Source organism: Pituophis catenifer, unplaced genomic scaffold (genome assembly GCF_029215685.1).
Source record: "Pituophis catenifer annectens isolate HBS135680 unplaced genomic scaffold, rPitCat1.0.hap2 SCAF_2, whole genome shotgun sequence".
NCBI lineage: Eukaryota > Metazoa > Chordata > Lepidosauria > Squamata > Colubridae > Pituophis > Pituophis catenifer.
The window spans coordinates 270,611,198-270,633,623 of record NW_027256882.1 but is presented as its reverse complement, the minus strand read 5'-3'; the positions used below and the strand labels follow the sequence as shown (position 1 = coordinate 270,633,623).

The 22,426-nt window shown below is 38.4% G+C and overlaps 1 protein-coding gene across 1 annotated transcript in view; it reads left to right on the top strand.

The window, feature by feature from the left end:
* ITGA1 (integrin subunit alpha 1) overlaps positions 1-22,426 on the top strand; it is an 89,790-nt gene that overhangs the window by 51,169 nt on the left and 16,195 nt on the right. Inside the window, exons 13-21 of the mRNA XM_070935898.1 lie at positions 3,141-3,284; positions 3,420-3,677; positions 5,334-5,464; positions 6,776-6,939; positions 8,814-8,950; positions 11,634-11,744; positions 12,395-12,480; positions 15,417-15,552; positions 17,048-17,128. Of these exons, the coding sequence (XP_070791999.1) occupies positions 3,141-3,284; positions 3,420-3,677; positions 5,334-5,464; positions 6,776-6,939; positions 8,814-8,950; positions 11,634-11,744; positions 12,395-12,480; positions 15,417-15,552; positions 17,048-17,128 (1,248 nt within the window). The remainder of the gene's footprint in view (positions 1-3,140; positions 3,285-3,419; positions 3,678-5,333; positions 5,465-6,775; positions 6,940-8,813; positions 8,951-11,633; positions 11,745-12,394; positions 12,481-15,416; positions 15,553-17,047; positions 17,129-22,426) is intronic.

The following is a 22,426-nucleotide window of genomic DNA, read 5'->3' as shown; positions in this document are numbered from 1 at the left end:
TTTATTTGTCAAACATGTACAAGATAGCAGGTATAGGTATAAACATAAACAAAGGAAGTACGTACAGATAAATGGGGACAGTAGGACAGGGATGGTAGGCACCCTGGTACGCTTATGCACACCCCCTTTAAGGACCTCTTAGGAGTGGGCTGAGGTCCATGGTAGACAGTTTGAGGTTGAAACTGTGAGGGTTTGAGGCTGTAACAACGAAGTCAGGTAGAGCATTCCAGGCGTTGACCACTCTGTTGCTGAAATCATATTTTCTGCAATCGAGTTTGGAGCGGTTTACCTTGAGTTTGTATCAATTGTTTGCCCATGTATTATTGTGGTTGAAGCTGAAGAAGTCATCGACAGATAAGATGTTTTAGCAGATAATTTTGTATATTCTGCTTAGATCAGACCGCAGGCGGCACAGTTCCAGATTGTCCAAGCCCAAAATTTAAAGTCTAGTGGCATAAGGGATTCTATTGTGAGTAGAGGAGTGGAGTGCTCTTCTCATGAAATACCTCTGGACCCGCTCAGTTGTGTTAATGTCCAATATACAGTGTGGATTCCAGGCGGATGAGCTGTATTGAAGAATTGGTCTGGCAAAAGTTTTGTATGCCCTAGTTAGCAGTATAAAGTTACCGGAGAAGAACCTTCACAAGATTAGGTTAACAATTCTTAATACCATTTTTGGCAATGCTGTTACAGTGAGCTCTGGGGCTTAGATTGTTTGAGATGAGTACTCCTAGGTCCTTGACAAAATGAGGGTCGTCTATGAGATCGTTTCTGCCCAACTTGTATTTGGTGTTCTGATTTTTTTGCCAATGTGTAGGACAGAACATTTATTAGTTGAGATTTGGAGTTGCCAAACGTGCAACCATTCTGACAATAGTCAATGTCGCTTTGTAGGGCAACAGCATTGTCAGTGGTGTTAAATAATTTTACTACATCAGCGAAGAGGACACAGTTGCTTTTAATATGATCACATACAGTGGTGGGATTCAGCCAGTTTGCACCACTTCGGGAGAACCGGTTGTTAACTTTCTGAGCAGTTTGGCAAACTGGTTGTTGGAAGAAATCATTAGGGCAGAGAACCAGTTGTTAAATTACTTGAATCCCACTACTGATCACATATGACATAGGTCACTGATGTAAAGCAGAATTTGTCCTTTGACACTAATCTACTGCCTAGTCTTTCACTGGGGGTAAAAAAAAATAAGCACATCCTCACTACATTTCCATTTTTAATGTTAATTGATGACAAAAGTTAATAGCACTTATAATAATAAAATTATGTGCACCATACATTTACTCCAGAAAAGAAATACAAGTAAGGATTTCATTCAAAACTCTTACACCAATTGTCAATGAACGTGTATTTATTTTAACAGTTACTAATATACAGTACATGCTTTAAGTTCCTTTATAGGAAAATTGGGCAATTTTAGTTTATCTTCATTCTTAAAGAAACTGAATTTATTTGCACTTTCTAACTACCTTTTTATGATGCAATTTTTCAGTTCAAAATGTCCATATTAAAAATGTCTATATACTAAGGAAAGTTTTACATAGTGCATAGTGAAAATTGCATGCACAACTAAATACAATTAGGGTGAAGGTTTATCCTCTGAGATTATGGGTTGGTTTCCAAATGTTTCATTACCAGGCTAGGTAACATCTTCAGTGGAGTTTAGGGGATGTCAGTGTCAGTGTTCTTCTGTCTATAAAGGCTTCAGGTATGGGTGTATCAAGTGAGGTTCTTGTGATGGGTCTTGTGATGGGTCAGGTGTGAGTCATGAGTGAGACTTGTGATGAGAAGTTTACATCAGGTCAGGGTCATTGGGAGATGAACTACTGGTGGGGGGTGTTGCATGGGTTCGTTGAGGGTCAGTGCTGTCTCTGGTTGGCTGTATGGTTGATTTGGATTCTGAGGGGTTCGTAGGTTGGTTGTAGGTCAATGTGTCTGTAGATAGAATTGTTTGTGGAGTGCCAAGCTTCAATGAACTCATGAGTGTGATGGGTGGTAGTGTGGCCGATGACTTTGGTGTTTCTCCAATCAAACTGGTGCTGTTTGGTGTCGGTGTTTGTAGAGATTAAGGATTAGGGATCATGGTGTCTGACTGCCAGCCAGTGTTCACAGATCCTGGTTTTTAATTGATGTGATGTTTGTCCCATGTAAAATTCCCTAAGCATCCCCTAAACTCCACTGAAGATGTTACTTAGCCTGGTGACAAAGCATTCGGAAACCAATCCACAAACTCGGAGAACAAACCTTCACCCCCATCCTATACCCGAGCTACAAATATTCACCTCTATTGTAAATACAATTATCCAGCAGCAACTTGAAACACAACAAATTACAGACTTCCTTCATGTTTGAAGGAAGGCATTTTATGTAAAAGCAGCTGCACAGAAACAAGAATATGTACAGACTGAAGCTCTGCACTTATGTGATTTATGGATTATGCTTTCGTTTCTCTCTCTTAATATTCTGATTTTAGTAACATCCAAGCTTTGCTTGGGTGCTAAAACAGAGGCATTCTCTCAACTTAGTTTCTTTATGTTATCAAGCATGTACCTCCTGGAGCAGAATAACATCATGTCTTTAATCATTCTTAGTGTTCTAAACTATATTTTTCAATCTCAAAGCAATGACCTTAGACTAGTTTATCTATTCCTCACTTCCACTCCCAATTCACATTCATATATTTTCCAGTATTAAAAGTTATACACAAACCATATAAAGTTATGAATTATATTATGTAGCAAAGTGGGGGACGGGGGGATTACATAAATACAGAATGTTCTTTCTTTGTTGGCCACTTGTTGATTTTATTTCCTCAACCTGAAATAAGTTCACCTTTTTTCCTGGTGTGCATCTACACACACACACACACACACACACACACACACCACCCTGCAAAACTAAGTAGTCTCAGTCTTGCCATTGAAAAAAAAGGGATGGTTTAAATGTGATTGTTTAATTCCTACCCAATCTTAATCCAAATGAAATCATTCGTTTATTCACTGGTAGGGGAAATTACAAAAAATTATTTATCATTTTCAGGCTTATGATACCATGATGTTTGAGGACCTGTGGCTTACCTAATGCCAATGTTGTTATATATCAACATGTTGCTATTTTTAAATCACAGATTGGATCGTATTATGGAAGTGTTATCACAACAATTGATATTGACAAGGATACATATACAGATCTTCTTCTGGTGGGAGCACCTATGTACATGGGGACCGAGAAAGAAGAACAAGGCAAGGTGTACATTTATTCTTTAAACAAGGTAATGATTCTAAAAAAAAAATCATATCGATTGGGGATTCAAGTAACAGTTTAACATCAACTGATTGCAGGTTATTAAAAGAACTTGTAATAAAAAATCAGAACGATCTTTTGATCATTATTTCTTCCTTAATAGAAAACCTTTGAATATCAGATGACACTTGAGCCTGTAAAGCAGAGTTGCTGTTTGGTACACAAAGAGAAGGATTGCATAAACCACAACAAAAATGAGCCGTGCGGAGCTCGTTTTGGGACATCAATTGCTCCCATAAAGGATCTCAATCTTGATGGTTTTAATGATATTGTCATAGGTGCCCCTCTAGAAGATGATCATCGAGGGGCTGTGTATGTTTATCATGGAAATGGGAAGAGTATAAAGAAAGAATATGCCCAGGTATGGCTCAGACTCAACTGCTTCATTTGTTTGAAATGGCCTAAGCAGGAGGGTGGACTAGAACAGTGGTCCCCAACCTTTTTATCGCCGCGGCCCACTGAGCGCGCGCAGGGGTGGGGCTGCGGCCCGCTGAGCGCGTGCAGGGGTGGGGCCACGGCCCAGGAGCCTTTGCGCAGGCCCATTGCGCACGGCCCAGGAGCCTGAGCCTTTGCGCAGGCCCATTGCGCACGGCCCAGGAGCCTGAGCCTTTGCGCAGGCCCATTGCGCACGGCCCAGGAGCCTTTGTGCTGAAGCGTTCCTGTCCCCCGGCCGCTGCGCGGCCCGGTGCCAGGTACTTCACGGCCCGGCACTGGTCCGCGGACCGGGGGTTGGGGACCACTGGACTAGAAGACATCCAAGCTTTCAATTCTGTTATTCTTTTTTTTAAAAAAAATTATTTATTTATTAATTTATTTTTGTCAAGCATATATAAGATTACAGATAAAAGTATAAACATAATTATGAATACATGAAATGTATCAACATGATTATGAATACATGAAATGGATACAAATAAAAAGGGGACAAATACAAATAGGACAAGGATGGTAGGCACATTGGTGCGCTTATGCATACCCCTTACAGATTCTATTCTATTCTATTCTATTCTATTCTATTCTATTCTATTCTATTCTATTCTATCCTATCCTATCCTATCCTATCCTATCCTATCCTATCCTATCCTATCCTATCCTGCTCTGCTCTGCTCTGCTCTGCTCTGCTCTACTCTACTCTACTCTACTCTATCTACTCTACTCTACTCTACTCTACTCTATTCTATTAACTGAGCTTCATTCCAAAACCAAGAGTAGTTTAATTATGGAATTCTTAGCCTCTGGAAAGTTTTCCATTTTGCAGAAAAGAAAAAGTAGTATAAAATACAATATAGTTGCTCTGTGCAAGTAAATATGCTTATTTTATAAGTAATGTATAAATTAATCAAGGTCCAAAGTTGACGGGCATCCTGCAGGGATTTTTAACAAATAATTTTATTGAAAGTTTTAGTAAAAACTAATACAAACTAAACAAGAAAAAAAGAAAAAAAATTTCAGAAAGTATGGGAAAAGTGGGGAAAAAGTAGAAGAAAAAAAGAAAAAGAAATAAAGACAATAATAAAAAGTGACTTCCATCCTTTATCAACCTGAGTATATGCTAATATATTAATTTTCACCCTTTTTTAAAATCACAAATAAAAAGCTCTTTTTCCCATAGCTTTTTTATCTATGCACAATCCACAAATTATCACTTTTCAGTCCTGCTTCAGTCCATTAGGAATTATCAGAAATATCAAACAAATGCTTCATTCCCAATCAACCCAACTTTATATTACTTCTTGCTCTTCACAATCTTTCATCAATTTTTGGCATTCAAGAAGAATTTAAAGCACTCCCCACCCTCCTTTGTAAATCCCATGAAGAAGCATCATCCAGGTACCTTTCTGGGATTTAGGTAGGACATCATTCCTACATAAATGTCAATGATTATTCAACATTACATATTTTCTGCAACCTTAGGGATTTGGGAGAGTTATAAAGATCTGGAATCACAAATTATCTATTTGTAATATGCTTAAGTATATTTTATGGTTGGATGTAATAAAACTATGCTTCTTCAAAGCGTATTGCTTCCGGTGGAGATGGAGAAAAGATGAAATTTTTTGGACAGTCAATACATGGTGAAATGGACTTAAATGGAGATGGACTTACAGATGTTACTATTGGAGGCTTGGGAGGAGCAGCCCTCTTCTGGTAGGTGTATTCAAATTTAAGCTTGAAGTTCAACCTTGTTATCAATAATATATCAGTTGTATTCCCCAATTAAATTTGTTGTCATATGTGAATATAACTGAGGGAGTAATATCAATTCATAAGGAAGGATTGGAGTTACTGGCATGGTTGGAAAATTGGTATTATTTAAAACAGCTGATTGTGTTTTGCATGAAATGTTGAGTAATTGAATTAAGGATGACTCTTGAAAACTGCCATGCAGAATCTAGGAGAATAACATGATTGGGTGGCAGGCTGGCATCTTGAGCAAAAAAATAGAATAGAATAGAATAGAATAGAATAACAGAGTTGGAAGGGACCTTGGAGGTCTTCTAGTCCAACCCTCTGCTTAAGCAGGAAACCCTACACCACTTCAGACAAATGGTTATCCAACATCTTCTTAAAAACTTGCAGTGTTGGAGCATTCACAACTTCTGGAAGCAAGTTGTTCCACTGATGAATTGTTCTAACTGTCAGGAAATTTCTCCTTAGTTCTAAGTTGCTTTTCTCCTTGATTAGTTTCCACCCATTGCTTCTTGTTCTATCCTCAGGTGCTTTGGAGAATAGTTTGACTCCCTCTTCTTTGTGGCAATCCCTGAGATATTGGAACATTGCTATCATGTCACCCCTAGTCCTTCTTTTCATTAAGCTAGACATACCCAGTTCCTGCAACCGTTCTTCATATGTTTTAGTCTCCAGTCCCCTAATCATCTTTGTTGCTCTTCTCTGCACTCTTTCTAGAGTCTCCACATCTTTTTTACATCGTGGCAACCAAAACTGAATACAATATTATAAGTGTGGCCTTACCAAGGCATTATAAAGTGGTATTAACACCACGTGATCTTGATTCTATCCCTCTGTTTATGCAGCCTAGAACTGTGTTGGCTTTTTTGGCAGCTGCTGCACACTGCTAGCTCATATTTCAATGGTTGTCCACTAGGACTCTAAAATCCTAGTGATATGTCACACTGTAGATATGTCACACTGTAGACACAAAAATAGACTCCTTTTTAGAAACATTGGAATATAAAGTAGAGAGAGGAAATCAAGTTCATTAGGACTATCTAATATTTAAAATGTTTTGGGCTTTACACAAGCATAGGACCTCTCTTATATTCATGAAAATGTTAAAAAGTTACTGAGGCAATTTCCAGCTTAGTTTTACCTTAGCATACTCTCAGCTAATTCTTATATGCAGCTCAGAGCAAGCACACAGGGCGCTAAATATTACAAATGTTGCAACATGCTTAACATTCTGTAATATTCCTTAATTGTTTTCTTGAATGGTTTTAGGTCTCGAGATGTTGCCCAAGTAAATGCTTCCATGAAATTCATGCCCAACAAAATTGATATTCAGAAGCTAAGCAGTGACATGCAAAAACAGAAGGTGTATATTAACTCCACAATTTGTTTTGAAGTCAGATTAAAGTCAAAAGACCTCACAATTAATGAAACAGGTAGGTGGAAATCCAGATTTCTGAACTCTGCATACATGTTTTCTACCAGGAATCTGCTAGGAGGAGGAGGTGTCAAATATCAAGATGGTGACCACTAAACTCCATGCCTTTTCTTTTTATGTGTGTCATGCATATAACTGTTATAACACGCCTTTAAAAAATGCTATCTTGACTGTTTTGACCCCTCTCCTGAGGATGCTCCTGTATTTATTGTTCAAATCACAGCTGCAATCAAAAACACTTACTTCTGAACAGTTCTTTGGTAGTCTGCAGAAAGATTTAAATTTTAGGCTACCACTTTGGGCATCACTTTGTTGCATAAAATAGAACTGATGTTTTTAAATGGTTTTTATAATTACTGTATTTCATACTAGCTAGAAGCTGAAGTAGGGATTGAGAGATCACCAGAGCCTTGGTGGCGCAGCAGAGTAAAGTGCTGTTAAATAGCACCAGCTGCCTGCAATTACTGCAAGTTCAAATCTCACCAGGCTCAAGGTTGATTCAGCCTTCCATCCTTTCGAGGTAGGTAAAATGAGGACCCGGATTGTGGGGGCAATAAGCTGACTTTGTATAAAAAAGAACACCGCTTAGGGGGGCCCAAAAGCCCTATTAAGCAGGTATATACAAAAGTATGAAGGCTATTGCTTAATGCATTGTAAACCACCCTGAGTCTCTGGAGAAGGGTGGCATATAAATCAAACCAATAAACAATAAACAATAAATTACTTAGAACTTTAATAATAAGGCAGGAAAGGAACAAATAAATAACTTGTTCAAATGACCTAAAGAAACAAAAGATTCATTAATGATTCAAGCTTCCCTTTTCAAATCCCCTGGGCCTTAACTGCAGCATTCAGGGTTCAAGGGATAATTGTAGCTATTTATTCTATACAGAATATAGAATACTAGGGAAAAAAACCCAATGATGACCCCCAAAGGTTTGTTCTAGAACTGAGAATGAAATAGAGACTAAATTCTATTTAAGAGGACAATAAATAATTGTTTCATTGTATGTGAGCAGCCTCCTATTGTCTCACAATTAGATACACATTCTGTCTATGGACAAAGAATATTTTTTTTTTTTTGCACAAATAGTAGGATAAGAAATGTATATCCTTTGTTAAATTTTTGGCCCATTGCCTTTAATTTCACTGAATTGGTCTGCCCAGGGGTGGGCTTCAAAAATTTTAACCAGGGGTTCTCTGCCCGGTTGCTGGGTGGGTGTGGCCATGGTGGGCGTGGACTAGTCAGCCTCCTGCACCATGGGGTGGGGGGAGCGGTTTGTCCTTCCTGGGTTCTGGAGGCCCTCTGGAAGTTCTTCCCTAACTTCTGTAAGGCCCATTTTTTGCCCTTCCCGAGCCTCTGCACCCCTGCACTTACCTGCATCCAAAATGAGCCACGTGGGGCTCCTGGGAGGGGCGGGGTGGGGTGGGCGGGGCAGCCAGGAGTGGGATTTGGGGGTTCTCAGAACTGCACAGAATCTTAGCTAGCGAACCCCCAGCACCCCACCCCTTGGGTCTGCCTCAGCAGATAGCAGCCTTGACTTGTATGGATTTGGAAGCTAAGCAGTATCAGGACTGGTTAGGACTTAGATGGAGGACCTTGAAAGAATTGAAACATGTCCTGGATCAGGCACTAGGAAGCTACATGAGCAATTAATGCAAAGGTCTTCAACCCCAAAGTCCAATTTACAGAATTCCAACAACACAACTCTAAGCTACACATACTATATTTGATACCCTCGCATTGTATTAATACAGTCTTTAAAAATGATGGACGGAAAAAATGGACGGAAACAGATGAGCAGCTTTCATGCAAGGCTACTTTAGAAACATTTTACATATGAAATTAATTGCTCCTATTTTTGTTCCTAGATATACAGTACTGGCTTACACTTGATTCACAAAGAAAGGTGTCTCGAACACTTTTTGCAGAAACAAATGAACGGAGGATTCAAAAAAACATCACAGTTAGAGGGTCAGAATGCATTAAGCACAACTTCTACATGTTGGCAAGTAAATCAGATAAAATGGCTGTCTCCTTTGTCTATTGCTATAATTGCCTTTATCTCATTATTAAACAATTTTAAATAGGACTAGAGAAAAGTTCCTTTAAGATGGGCTCCAGCATGAGTCCAAAAGCTCGGAAGACAAAACCTCTGGTCCCAGTGACTGACCCAAATTGGATCCTAGCTTGTTTCTATTGTATTGGTCTACTATAGGAAGCTAATGTTGATCTCATGGGGAACAATAGCCCTGTAACTCACTGTTTTCCCACCTACTATTAAATTCAAAATGTAAATTATTGTATATATATTTCCATTATCACAGACTGTTCAGGATGATTGGTGGCATACTGATATTTGCATGGAGAAAATACGTTAAATATATACAGTTTAAATATATATAATCATCTGAATCTCTTCCCCATCTGATTTTCCTTTTCCATTTTCCATATGCATTATTTTTCCATTTTCCGTGTGCATTTAAAGAAAATTAAATATGGTGGATGGCTGAAGCTCAGAACTTTGGAAATGCAGTATGTCACATGTTGAGATGGTAGACCACCAATTGAGGGTCTGGATTGTGGGGGACAAGTTTCTGGCAAATGGATGATTTGTGTCTAGCCATGTCCTCTATATTGTTTACTTCCAACATACCTACATACCTGTAAGGGTGGCAGCACTTAACTAAACATGGCTAGTCTTGTAAAAAAAAAAAACATCCCCCATCAAAATCACTAAGGAATAGGTAGCATTCCCAATAACCCTGGAAAAGATCATGAGCCCTTCCATATTTTGCCAAGTAAGCAACATATACAGGATGTCCCAAAGACTTTGAATTTGATTCAAAGGAATCTATCTTTACCCCGACACAGTTTTTTCACCCATTTCCTACTGCAAATAACTTCCTCCTTGAAACAGATGCAATTAAAGAATAATTGAATAGACCTGTATTTATTGAAAGACCATTGCCAACACAGAAAATTAACATATGTGATTTTGTGTATGCATAACTGTTTGTGGTTTACAGGTTTACAAGACACAGCAATATCTCATTAGTTATAAATAAAAACCTGGAAAGGAAATATTTTAATTTTTATCAAGCTCTAAGATCTAAATCCGGGATGTCAAACTCGCCCCCTTCGCTAAACTGGACATAGGCATGGTCAGCGTGTGACCATCTGGCACACGGGCTAGCAATTGGACAGCCCTGATCTAAACAATTCCTTCTGCTGTCACTGTTCTCAATATCTTCTTCATCATCATCATCATCATCATTCTTTTTAAATGGTTATTAGCTAATGATGGGCATGAATGATAAGGCTTGAAAGCATGAATTTTTAGTGAAGTTTGTAACTTGCAAGAAAAAAAGTAATCTTGTTGGGTGCTAACCAGTGGTGGACTCCACTTACCTTCACTACTGGTTCGCAACGGGAGTATGCATGCGTGTGGTGCTTCTGCGCATGCACAGAACATCCATTATGACATCCAGGCGGGTGGGCGGAGCCTCCCGCCGCCGCTACTACCGGATCACAGGATCCAGAGCAAACTGGTAGAAACCCACCACTGGTGCTAACCTCTTAATAGGAAAATTATATTAGTTAGTGTCAGGTTTCGATGTCATCTCAAATAAATTGCACTCCCAAACAATTAATCTTTGCTGAAATATTCCATTTATTGAGTACGACAGATCTCGCCCCGACTTCGTCGTAGCCGATACTAACCCTCTGACCTCCAAACCCTTCCCTTTCCGTTCCCCAATTCTCATCTCCTCATTGGCCATCTTCCAAGTCAGTCTCCCCAGCTTCTGACCTCAGCCCACAGGAATGTCCCCTCCCCCATCCCATCTCCTAGGGGATATTATCTACAGAGAAAATAAGCAGGTGAAAAGTCAAGCCTCCTCTCCTCCTTTTTATGGCAGCATCAGAATGCTGACAGTTGGCTTATTTTCTTCCATCCAGAAAGTAGATCTCTACCATTCAGAGGGTCCTTCTATTATGGAATCCAGATATCTGCATTAAAATCAACATTAATCCATGCTATGACCACTTTTTGCTTTTGATATTGCTTGCCCTCAATGTCTCTGACTTCCCAGTGTCCATAGCAAAGTAATCTGATAATTGACCTTCTACCACCAAGGATGGTGAAGCAGCTCCTCAGATGGGAATTTTACTTTTCAATAGATTTTAAATAGCCTTTTTTAGCTATTGAATGTAATTTTTTACATTTGGAGGAGTTAGCAGCAGGTAATCATTCATCATGCTTTCTAGACATCCTTGGCTCAGGCCAAAATGGAAAACTTTTTTCTGTGCCAGTTTTCAGGAACTAGATCTTTAAAGTCTATTGTATACGACAACCAAGACTGCCTAGCAACACATGCAACTATCAGGGACATATCCCATACTTGCTAGATAATTTTCAGTGTGCGATAGATTTCATTGTTGTAAAAATATATTTCTTTTTCTTTCTTTTCTTTTTGCAGCTGTATATTTATGCAGTTTTAAATTATAGACTAGATGGGGGTCCCCTTCCTTCATATAGCACCCTCTATTTATATGAAAAATAAGGAGAATCCTGCTTAGAATGGAGCCTTATTAAATGTAGAGATTCAGATTGTCAGTTTCTAATACAAACAATGTTCCTGAAGAAAGAGAACATTCTAATACCTGATTTGCTTCGGATTTTTTTCCAGGGCAAGCCTGACTTTCGTGATCCTATAAAGGTTTTGCTGGAGTTTAATTTTTCTGACCCCGAGAGTGGACCAATCCTTGACAGTGAGCTACCCAATTCAGTAGCTGAATATGTGAGTCACTACAATGTGAAAAATTTAACTTTTGTGTTACACTATAGAGTTATATACTATATTAAGGATGACATTTGATCCTCTACATATGAGTTGACTCACTCCATCTACCCCCACTGATTTCAGTCCTCTCTTCACGCCAACTTATTCAAAAAATGAGAAGGGCTGTAGCAGAAATGCAACATTCAAACATAAGGATAAACTAGAGAGGTCACTTAAATTTTCCCAAAATAAAGAAATAAATGGCACTGTCATGTTGGGTCCTGTCTTGGTAAAATAAAACATGCTTGACTGAATATGGCCATGTGCCTATTCCATAATAAATTTCTATTTGTTTTCTCCATTCTTTAACATAACCAATGCCTTTCTGTGGTAGGAGAAGATATTTCAGCCATATTCTTCCTCAGCCTACTGTTGATGGGGTTATGGCCATGCATGCATGCATGTATACATAGCTTGGGCTTGCTATCAGATATCTGATGGAAATCTTGGAGCACAACTGTTCTGCAAATCCATATTAGGAATTTGATGACACTATCAAAAACTAAGCAGGCAAGAGTTCCACAATTCAGGACAATAACCAGGGGGGAAAGGGAGATGGGTTTGAATAATGTGTAGTCTTTTCACTGCTGATCAAGAATTCCTTGCAGATCCATTTCACAAAAGATTGTGGAAACAAGAACAAATGTATCACTGATCTACAGCTGACTGCTAACGCAACCATTGGAGGAAACAAGTAAGTCAAATGAAACACAAATTCTATCTCTATCTCTGTTTCTCTCTATTTTCTAATTGAATCAGGGGTGAAATGCTTCCGGTTCAGACCAGATTGCCCGATCTGGTAGCGATGGCAGTGGGTGGTTCAGAGAACCAGTAGCAAAAATCCCTGCCCCTCCCCCATGCCCAGCTGAGCCGCGCAATCATCAGAGGCTTTTTTTTTCACTTTTAAACACATTTTTTCTACAACCTCTTTGGCCGAAGAGGTTGTAGAAAAAATGCGTTTAAAAGCCTCTGGCGATCCCAGCTGGGTTGCCTGATCGTCAGAGGCTTCTAAAAGCATTTTTTCTGCAACCTCTTAAGGTTGTAGAAAAAATGCTTTTAAAAGTAAAAAAAAAAAAAAAAAGTTGGCCATGCCCACCCAGTCACATTACACCCCCCACCAAGCCACGCCCACAGAACCAGTAGTAACAAATTTTACATTTCACCACTGAATTGAATGTTCTGTTTAACTTATGATTTAAAGAGTTAAATATAATCAAAATAGAAATAAAAACAAAGGTAGATCATTGTCCTGATTAATGCATAAAAATTATTGAAACTCTAAAATAGCCTAAAGTAGACATTATGGAAAATGCTTGATGGTTGCCCAAAATAGCAACCCCTTACTTTTCCCCTTGTATCATTGGGCTGATAAGTCACATGAGCACTTTGAGCCTCCAAAATAAAAGGGAGGGGGGGAGAGGGGAGAGGGGAAGAGACAGAGAGGGAAACAGTTGGGATGACACAGACCATGCAAGCTATATACATTTGCAAGGTCATTAGGGGACTGGAGGCTAAAACATAAAGAACGGTTACAGGAATTGAGTATGTCTAGTTTAATGAAAAGGACTATGAGTGACATGATCGCAGTGTTCCAACATCTAAGGGGTTGCCACAGAGAAAAGCATATGAAGAACGGTTGCTGGAATTGGGTATGTCTAGTTTAATGAAAAGAAGGACTAGGGGAGCCATGATAGCAGTGTTCCAATATCTCAGGGGTTGCCACAAAAAAGAGGGAGTCAAACTATTCTTCAATGCACCTGAGGGTAGAACAAGAAGCAATGGATGGAAACTAATCAAGGAGAGAAGCAACCTAGAACTAAGAGAAATTTCCTGATAGTTAGAACAATTCATCAGCGGAATGACTTGCCTTCAGAAATTATGAATGGTCCAATACTGGAAGTTTTTAAGAAGAGTTTGGACTATTTGTCTGAAATGGTGTAGGGTTTCCTGCCTGAGCAGGAGGTTGGACTAGAAGACCTCCAAGATCTCTTCCAACTCTGTTATTCTGTCACTTGGACTTTTGGTCTTCCCTTACCATTATTTGCAGCTCCTAAACTGTCAAGAATTATTCATTGGCTGCTGAAGGGGACCATATTCCTATTTGGAAGAGGGGTGCACATTTTCAGTCAGAAGATAGAGTGAAAGCTGAACATCGGCATAACCATATTGAAAGATCTCCATATGTTCGTGAGCATGCATGCAAAATTAAGAGTTCCCCATGCTATCATTGAGAAAGACAGACTTCTGTAGCAGGAACACTGCATTTTTCGAAATATGGAATTGCTTTAGATAACAATTTCATGGATCTAAACATGGGGTCATTGGTGGGGCAATGTTAAAGAATTCCTTCTGGTTATCTCAGTTACATTAGGCTTTCTTGGGAAAAGATAAAAATTCTCTTCTCTCCAACGGTACTTCTGTGGATGTAATTAGGAACGTTGTGACATTAAGGAAGTTATGTTTCCTCCCATCCCATCATTCCATTCATAATTTTCATATTTTCGGCCACTAATGGATTGCAGATGCATGCCAAAATCTGTGTCTCTCACAATGTGGGAAAGCAACTTGTTTAAAATAAAAATGTAAATATCAGAAATATGTACAAAATTCATTTCCCTGTTACTTGCAACAGTATTCACATAATAAAAGTTTTCCAGTGTTTACAACAATTTTTTTCTGACAAATGAATGTGTTTTTTATTGTTTTTTAATATTGTTTTTAATTTTATTGTAAGTCAGTTGTTTTTAGTGGTCTTTGTATATTCTTGATTATTACTATGTATGTCATCCAGAATCCAGATGGGCAACATTGAATGTGATTAAATAAATAAACATGATTTATGTTTGGGAAAAGATAAATTCAGCCAGAATGAATAGGATAGGAGTTTTCATACTTAGGTGCTCATTGATCATCTGGGTTGTGACAAGGACTGGGCAGCAGTAGCCCTAAAGACTGTGTAATCACAAAGAACAGCTGAGAGTTACACATGTGATCTGCAAGATATGGGTTAACTACGCATAATCTTGAGAAGTTACATAGGATCCAACTGTCTGTGGAGATTTTCAGTCATCCAGGTCATAGTTGTCTCAAGGTGCTTTTTTCTTTTTTTCCTGGAGGAAGACGAGGAAGAAGAAGAAAATGTTTTGCTTCTCATCCAAGAAGCTTCACCATTGCACTGCAAATTTCCCTACTCCATTTATGGTTGAGTGTTTGTAGAAAAAGGGGAAATCATAGTATGTGATGTCACATCACAGTTACTAAACATTACTTGGGAGAAAGTTGAAATATTAGGCTGTTGTTTTTAGCAATAGTCCAAATCTGTGTTAATATTGGATTCTTCCTTCATATTATAACAGCAGCAGTAATGTCAGGCTTTTTTTAACTCTAGAATGATTAAGTAATACAATGTATCCCATTTCTAACAGTAATCAATCTTATACCAATCCATTTTAAGGCTCCAATTGTATGAGACTTTGCAACTGTCAAAAAATGTCCACCTAATTTTTGGGGGGGTTTTCCCCACTTTATTATATGCTGCTGATTTAATAAAAAATATAGTTTAAGATGTAAAAAAGAGCTGTGCTACACTTGTTTATGATATGCTATCTTTATCTTTTTTTACATTTTCAGTTTATCTCCATTCATCGTTAAACTGAATAATTTGAAATTCTGGGTCCAAATGTTGGTCAGAAATAAAAAAGATAGTGCTTACAATACAAGAGTCTATGTACAACATTCTCCAAATATTATTTTTTCTGGAATTGAGGTAGATATTTTTAAATTATCATCTCGTTGGGAGGGGAGAAAAGTAATGCAAACTTATTTGCTTAGGATCGCTTTAAAGAAATTAGGATTAGTTCCTGTGATGCCCATAATTGATTTTCCTACATTACAGGTTTACGCTGATGTTTATTTATTATATAGTTATACCACATATTTTCTCATGAAGTCCCAGAAGCCATATGGGAGCCATTCTCTTTTTTTTTTTTTTCATAGAAAAAAACATTCTATGAGGAATATTTATTAGAATACTAAAATGATAATATATTGTTCCCAGGGGTGGGTTCTACTTACCTTTACTACCGGTTCGCAAGAGGGCTGTGCAGTCTTCTGCGCATGCGCAGAAGCATTTTCATGACATCAGGGTCAGTGGGCGGGGCCTCCCGCCGGTTTTTCTACCGGTTCTATAGAACCGCTGCGAACCGGGGGCAACCCACCACTGATTGTTCCTTTGCAAACAATCCTGTGGAGATTTCAAAGATTTGTAACCATTATCATGAGAGGAAAATGTTGATTAAAAAAAATAATTGATTGAAGCCACAGTCCTAGGACCCTATTTAATCCAGTGACACTTAGTTTTGAGCAGATATATGAAGCAATTGTATAACCGGTTGCCAGAAAGCCTTGGATTTGAATCCACATTGCTTCTCATAGTTTAATGTTATGAAGAGGGAAATTATAGAATGCAGTACATAGAGAAGCTATCCTGTTAACTGTATTTCATTAATACAATTTAGTTTTCTCTCCCACTTTTTTGTCACTTTCTGCACACTTTTCAAGGGAAAATGTGCCTCTCTGGTGTATAAGACTGCACTGAATCTCATGGATGATTTTATTGCCTTTACAATTGCATCAAAATGCCTTATAGTGATTAAGTATTAATCAAGACCTGCATCTTAAATGTGTGAATATTTGTATTTCTATTTAAGAATAAGGAACATGAGGATTAAATCCATATCAGGGCCATGGCAGATGGAGAGAGAACTTCAAACTTTTCCTGAGTCCTAATTAAAATCATCCCCAGCTGTTACTCTTCCAATAAGGAAGCTCTCCTTAGTGTTTTTAGAAATGGTGAGTTTTCAGAAGGACAGAGCAAGGGGTATGGAGGAATGTGGATTAGTAGATGGTCCAGTTGACTAGACCCTAAAGCAGTGTTTCTCAACCTTGGAAGCTTGAAGATGGTTGGACTTCAACTCCCAGAATCCCCCAACGCTTCTGGCTGGGGCATTCTGGGAGTTGAAGTCCACCCATCTTCAAGCTACCAAGGTTGAGAAACACTGCCCTAAAGGAATTTCAGTTCTTGCTCAGACATGAAGCTGCACAGAGAGATTAATTATTCTTCACCAATTCTGGTTCACAAAGTTTGGGACTATATAGTCCAGAAAGGATGGGATTAATGTGCAAATATGTTTTGGCATATTGATTTTTTTTCCTATTATTACTATTTTTAAATAATTGGTTTCTTATCATTTTATATCCAGAAAATACCAAAAGACAGCTGTGATACCGGGCAGAACATCACTTGTAAAGTCGGCTATCCCTTCCTGTCTCCCAATGAGGAGGTAAGATGATGAGTAAATTGGTGGGGGTGATGTGTATAACATATTGAAATATAAACAAACAGAAATAATGTTTGAAAATATCTGTTCTCCTCCCGCCATCTTTTTTTTCCAGGTGGCTAGACCTTGAACCAAAAGTGTGTATGTCCTTTTGTGTGTCCAATGTAGCATTTTTTTTTCTATATCATTCTTATAGCCTGTCATTTTTAAATCCACGTTTAGATCAGTTGCAGTCTTATCGGCAAGGGTGCTATTCAGCAGATTCTGACAGATTCTGGAGAACCGGTAGCGGAAATTTTGAGTAGTTCGGAGAACCGGCAAATACCACCTCTGGTGGCCCCAGAGTGGGTTGGGAATGGAGATTTTGCAGTATCCTTCCCCTGGAGTAGGGTAGGAATGGAGATTTTGAGTATCCTTCCCCTGCCACGCCCACCAAATCACGCCCACCAAGCCACACCACGCCAACCAAATCACGCCCACAGAACTGGTAGTAAAAAAAATTGAATTCCACCACTGCTTATCGGATAAAATCTATTTCTCTTCCATAACATATTTTAAATATAGTTTATCTACAATGGCAGACACTCTTAAAATTAACTTCTGAGTCCGCTGTTCACAAATATCTTTCAATATGTCCAGTGTTCCACTGAGGTTCCATTCTGCGTTTAATAAGTCAAATTAAAGTCTTCTTTTCCTTTAATAGTATTATTTGGTTCCTTTTGCTTCCCTCTAGTGTCCAACATTCAAAGTTCCATACTATCATTTTTTAAGAATTCATAGTATGTATGAATTTGTATGTGTGTAGATATATGCATGCATGACTGTGTGTCTGAATTAAAAGTGTATATTTCAACATTTCTCCAACTGGTATCCTAAAATGAACAGAGGTTACCAGTTGGCAGAAAGTTAATATATCTCACATTTACAATTCAAACCCACAGGAAGCAAAACAAGATTTTTTAAAAAAAAAAACTAAAAGTAAAGAGGAAATAAATAGAGACGCAGCAAATGGAATGCATATTTAGAGCTTTGTCTTCAAGCACCTTCTCATATGATGAATATTCTTAATTAGTTTGATTAATTAAGAACATTCCTCATTTAGGAATCCATCCTTGTTGTGCACTTAACTGTGTTGTAATGAGATATAATCAGATGTGATGGATTTATTGCTTTCTTATTTAGTTTCTATACATGGGATAGGAAGGATGATGTTTGCCCAGATGTTATCACAAGACAAATTCCAGATAAGTATCAATAAAAGTAACAGGAAAATAACAGTTCAGAGTTGAGGGGACTTTAGTCTGGATCTTGAAAAGAACAGAAAGTTGGCCTTGAAACATACTTAACCACCTAACTGGTTCATTTGCACAACAATATAACTTTAGTTAGATTACTTGTTGCTTAGAGTGTGCAAAGCTAGGGCCTATGTGAATTCAGCAACCAGATAGAGATGCCAATTCCACAAGAAATTTCACATGAAATTCCAATTACTAATTTATCTTAAATCATAAATAGATAACAGAGGAAAGTTTTTTTTTAAAGAAAATAATAATTGGTTGAATTTCAGAGCATTTAAAAGGGTGAGAAGTCTGGGCATTTCAGATGTTACTGTAATACACTAGAACTTCCCACTTTTGGCTATTTACTTTATGAAAATTGCAAAAAATTCATATTTCTGGATGGTTTAAGTACACAAAAATTCCCAGACGTCCCTTTCCAACAACACCAAATGGAATGCACAGGGTTTGTCTTATGTGAATTCTGAAAATCATAGAAGTAGACTAGAACCTATATGGGAACATAAACAATAAGAGGTCAAAGTGTCCCCAAGCTGCATTTTGTGGGAAACATGTATTTATATATTACTAACCCCTGGATGCAAAATGGACCTGGTTGCAGAAACCAGGGAAGCATGCCTTAATGGCTTCGTGATCATAAGAGCAATTGCTTCCTTAGAGCTTCTGACCGAAGAGACGTTTATTTCCAGTTAGACAAAGTTCAGGCAACCAGGCTCTTGATTCAGATCTTCCTCTGAGAATTGAAGTTTATGCGACAGGATATGTAGGAGGCCTGGCCTCTGGCCTATGTGTGAGATCATGCGAACTTCCTATAAATATTCTATTTCCTTAAGGGAAAAACAGGAGAGTGAAATAGCCAAGTAGTATATATAGTATATTCTGTACAAAAATAAATAAATAGAACAAATTTTACTGTATACCAATCAATATATACTAAATATAAACTGAGTCATAAAGATTCTTTGTAATTCAGGAAATTAAAGCATGTACATACCGATATTTTGCTTTATTTGCAATTATTTTATGAAGAGTTCTTCTTCCAGCCTACTGAACAGCATTTATTAAACATAATGCTTATTTAAAACTTATCCATGTTGCCATAAAGGGAAAGGGAAGAACTATTATGGCTAAAATAGTAATAAAGTTCACATGATCCCACACATAAGCCATTAGCAACCAGATAGACAGATTTTCTTCAGACTGATCTGTCCCCAACCTAGTTCTATGGAGTGAACTCGTTTGGCACTGAAATTAAGTCCATCCATTTTGCTGATGGTCAACATTTCCCCCCCTTCTTTTCCCAGCATTATACAATAGACTTTTCAAGAGAGTTAGGTCTTCTCACAATGAGGCCAAAATATTATCATTTAGGCCTGGTCTCTCATGCCTTGGGTGAGAACTTGAGATGGATTTGTTGTATAATCCATTTCTTTGTTCCATAGCCATCTGTAGTATTCTCAGGAATCTTAAGCAACACAAAATCATAGCTGAAATTAAAACTGTAAAAACTATTATATTTAAAATTAAAAACAGATCTGCACAGATTTTTAATTTCCCAATTCAAAATGTTGAGAAACAATGTAACATAATTTTTGACCAGAGCTGTCCATCTTCTGGTTTAGCTTCTTGTATGAACTCAGCTAATGTTAGTTTATTCAACAAATCATTGTTTAAAATATATGAATTATGATCCATTCTCTTTCTTGTTTGCTCCCCCACCCCCTCTCTGTGTCAGTAGTGGGTTTCACTTACCTTCACTACCGATTTGGAACTGTGAACGCACAGAATGCACAGAGTATCCGTGATGACATCTGGGCAGAAGGGCAGAGCCTCCCACCACCGCCGCTACAGGTTTGCCCAAATCAGGGCGAACCGGTAGAAACCTACCACTGGTGTGTGTGTGTGTGTGTGTGTGTGTGTGTGTGTGTGAGAGAGAGAGAGAGAGAGAGAGAGAGAGAGAGAGAGAGAGAGAGAGAGAGAGAGAGAGAGAGAGAGAGAGAGAACATGAGAGAGACAGAAAACTTCCAAACAAAATAGTGAATCTTCCATTCTCCATCTCATGCAGCCGCAGCCCTTCCTATTCTCCCATTACTACTAGTTGCACTTTTTAAAGTACTTATTTAATTATACTCATACAAATATTAAGTGTGAGCCCCCATTACATATATTTCCAGCAGAAGGAAAAGCCCTGTACTTTATTTATATATGCATAATATCTTATTTCAATTTTATACCACCTACTTCAATTACCCTAGAGATGATACCAATGAAGGAGAATATTTGTAGGAGTCCTTGGTGGTCTCTGAGCTTGCTTGTTTTCTTGCAGACGTTTCATTATCCAAACTAGGTAACATCATGACTAGAACTGATGATGATACCTAGCCTGGATAATGAAACATCTGCAAGAAAACAAGCAAGCTCAGAGACCATTAAGAACCACTCTAGACATGCCCTGATGCTCTGATGTTCCCTAACTGAAGCTACATTCCATAGATGCTTTCTTACTGCAATCAGTAGGAGGGTGTTGGATTTCACAGCCAGCCAAAGTGGTTAATTGGAGAACGTGATTTATGACATGGCCAGGGAGGAGGGGAGAGACAGGGTCATAGGGGAACGTAAATCTACGTGGGATTAGTTCTAACTGCATCCGAATATTGCCGAAATGTTGCTCCGAATAAATGACTATTTCTTTTGAAGTTTGGCTCATGGCTGATGAATTAATTAGGGCATCTTTTGGAAACTTCGCACATTCTTTTTGACTGGATGTCACCAAATGAATGAGTTAGAGTTCCACTAGTTATTCTTTAGGCAAAGCAAGACCAAAAACAGCTGCAACCTTTTAGGATGATGGGATGAAAGATCCTTCATGTTAAAATATACTTCTTACCTTCACTCACATTGACAGTGAAGACAGAACAGCTGTTCTGGTAGCATCCAGCCATTCTTCTTAGTCTTTCTGTATGACTGAGACTTCATAAAGAATAATTTATGTGGAATTCTGTTCTTTTTACCAGATTGTCATATTCTGTCATCTGGCTCAGTTGCCTCGACAGGAACTTGGCTAAAAATAAACTTTCCCACAATATCTTCTCCAGTGCCTTATAAGCAAAATACCTTTACTACTTGCAGCTTTTTGCTACATTGTTCAAGAAATATATTTATACAAAGCAGTCTTTCTGTTGAGTGCAATATAAACCCTCTTTAAAAAGCTAAAAACCTGCTAGTGAAACCCAGCAGAATTAGAACAGAGAAACAATTGGTTTGCTTGGTGTTAAAGCAATAGAGGAAAATTAATTCTGTACATGTAGAGAGAAAGAGACATAAGCTTGTCAGAAATATGAAAGAGTTGGCAAAGGGGAAGTGAAATGTTACTTAAATCAACAGTAAGGTAAAGGTAAAGGTTCTCCTTGCACATATGTGCTAGTCATTCCCAACTCTAGGGAGCGGTGCTCATCTCCGTTTCAAAGCTGAAGAGCCAGCGCTGTCTGAAGATGGTCATGTCTCCGTGGTCATGTGGCCGGCATGACTAAACACCAAAGGCACACGGAACGCTGCTACCTTCCCACCAAAAGGGGGTCCCTATTTTTTTACTTGCATTTTTTACGTGCTTTTGAACTGCTAGGTTGGCAGAAGCTGGGACAAGTAACAGGAGCTCACCCCGTTACGTGGCACTAGAGATTCGAACCGCTGAACTGCTGACCTTTCAATCGACAAGCTCAGCATTTTAGCCACTGAGCCACCGCATCCCATTAAATCAACTAGTAAAATACAAGAATATTCAGTATCACTGAAGTATAAGAAAGGGAGGGTCTACAACACAACTGGATTTACAAGATTGAACATTAGGTAGATCAGACCAAGAAATCAACCCTACGGGAAGGCTAAAATAGCTTTTTGTGGAGATTGGCTATAATAATAGAACCTTGCAAGCCTAATTGTATTGTATCCTTTGCCTTGGTAACAGTTCTTGCACATTTCTGTTAAAGTCATCCTCCTTATTCTT